The 2,117-nt window shown below is 57.4% G+C and overlaps 1 protein-coding gene across 1 annotated transcript in view; it reads right to left on the bottom strand.

The window, feature by feature from the left end:
- Window positions 1-6: 6 nt before the first annotated feature.
- CEP68 (centrosomal protein 68kDa) overlaps window positions 7-2,117 on the bottom strand; it is a gene marked incomplete at its 3' end in the record, with an annotated part of 4,934 nt that continues 2,823 nt past the window's right edge. Inside the window, 3 exon segments of the mRNA XM_009703590.1 lie at window positions 7-40; window positions 904-1,000; window positions 1,226-1,348. Coding sequence (XP_009701892.1) covers window positions 7-40; window positions 904-1,000; window positions 1,226-1,348 — 254 coding nt within the window.

Genomic DNA, 2,117 nt, shown 5'->3' with positions numbered 1-2,117 from the left:
TCTGACTGTTTCGCAATCAAACCCAGCGTGTCTTTCAGAGCTGGAAAACAAAAGCGTATGATGGCGGTGGCAGTAACGTGACAATTCAATGTCTGTAAGAGCAATCAGAGAGAGTTCCGCCTGTCCAGACAGACTTTTGAAAGAAATTGGCTGTTAGAAATCAATAAGCTGATGTTCACCCCATCTACGTTGTGATGCAGCGTTTGGAGGCTCCAGGTTCAGAGTGACGCTACAGAACGAGGGGCTCCCGAAGGGGCTGGGCACGGAAGCCCATCCACACCGCAGCACTCGACCACTACAGCCCCTTGGGTGACTGCAGCTGCAGCCCACCCCTTAGAAATCAGGTTTCTGGAATTCTGGTTTTTAGAAATGCGGGATGCAGCACCTCACCCGAGCGACTGCCCCACGCGTGCCGCTGTCCCCCCACGTTGGCTGCTGACACCCGCCCGGGATGCCCCGAGCGCAAACGGGGTGCGACAATCACCCCCTCCTGCCCGGAACGAAAGCATCTCCTCCCAGCTGCAGGCCAAGAGCCCCCCACAGCCCAGCGGGAGCTGCCCACGCCGCCGTTAAGATAAAAACCTACGGGACCCAGAAGAGGCAGAAACCCCTCCGTCACCACGAGGGATGGCATGGCGCAAGGGAAGGGTCAAGGTGTGGTGCAGCTGAAAGCGCTCGGGAGCAATTGCTTCAAACCTCCGGGTCGCCTCACCTCCGCATCTCGGGGCAGCGACGGGGAGGTGTAAAACCCTTTTTCGTTCCCATACAGCTGCTGAATGGCAACCTCTGCCCACCGCTTCCCCACCCTCCCACACGTGGGGCCAGGGATTTCGGGGGGCAGACACCACGGCCAGCATCACCGGCCGTGTCCACGACCAGCCCCGCTCGAGGGCTTCACCTCACCTGGCGAGTTCGACGCCATGCAGTCGAGGAGAGCTTCTCCCCTCTCCAGCACGCTCTCCGTCAGGCTCCGGTGGTTGGCCACGTCTTTCCTGAACTCCTGGGAAGGAAAGGAGAAGAGGAGCGCTGCTTAGGAGGGTTTTTGGAAGTGACGCACCTGCAGCAGGTCACCCAGGGGGCAGTTTTCCCTGAGAAGGTTCCTGGTGCTCCCAAATTCAGCTTTGCACACCCGATGCACCCCATATCACCCACCTGGACCGTGCCAGCGGTGCCTTGCTGCCTGCAGCACCGAAGAGGGGGAAGAAAAGCCAATGGCAATACCTACCAAGTAGCGGTGCAGCGATGCCTTCACGCTCTCGGTGTCCGGCGAGGGTGGTACCCAGCTGTCGGTGATGTCCGCGACGTTGTACAGCCAACGAATTAGCTCTTCCAGCTGGCAGCAAAACATCTACTTAACAAAGCACAACAAAAGGGGTTACTGATCTATTTCTGCAACAAAGACACGGCAGGGACAGGAATGGGCGAGCCAGCGGTGTTTCGGACACAAACATCCCTAAGCTTGGGAAACGGAGGGTCAAGAGAAAAAGAAAAAAGGCAAAAAACAACTTTAAACACAGCCCAAACCCCCTGTGCTGCAAGAATTGAGGGTCACCATGAAATGGCTGCTACGGAGAGGTGTCCCAGGGGCACCCAGGCTGAAGGAAGGGGTTTGCCTCCCCCACCTCCCAGACGAAGAGACACCCTCCTCCTCACCAGGGCCACACAGTTAATTTGCAGTCGCTCTTCCCCAAGGGTTCGTCTCGCTCAATTAAGTGCTTTCATTTATTTTTAAAGTGTCTCGGTAAGGGATTATTTTTGTAAGATGCTGCACAGAACCCAGGGGCCTCTGCTCTCACCGAAACCAGAGTTCAGCCCCACTCCTGCTCCTCGGGAGTCCGGGTTTTGCTATAAAGCTGAGCTGCTTCTCCCTGGCACGGCGATTTGGGGCGATCGATAGATGCGCCCTAACGCCGACAGCAGAAATCAGCAGAGTTACCCCCACACAAGAGGAGGGGATGACTTACACTGGTGTTTGCAGCTATGTGCACGATGATAATAACAACTCTCTTGCAAACAGCCCGGCATCACTTCCAAATTCAGCCCGGGGCTCGGGTGGGGAAGGCGGCGGAGGGGAAGGCAGGGAGCAGTCCCCGCTGGCCGGGGAGCACGGCCACGGA

The sequence above is a fragment of the Cariama cristata genome, unplaced genomic scaffold (genome assembly GCF_000690535.1).
Source record: "Cariama cristata isolate BGI_N322 unplaced genomic scaffold, ASM69053v1 scaffold28267, whole genome shotgun sequence".
Taxonomy (NCBI): domain Eukaryota; kingdom Metazoa; phylum Chordata; class Aves; order Cariamiformes; family Cariamidae; genus Cariama; species Cariama cristata.
This window is presented reverse-complemented; position numbering and strand designations above follow the sequence as displayed.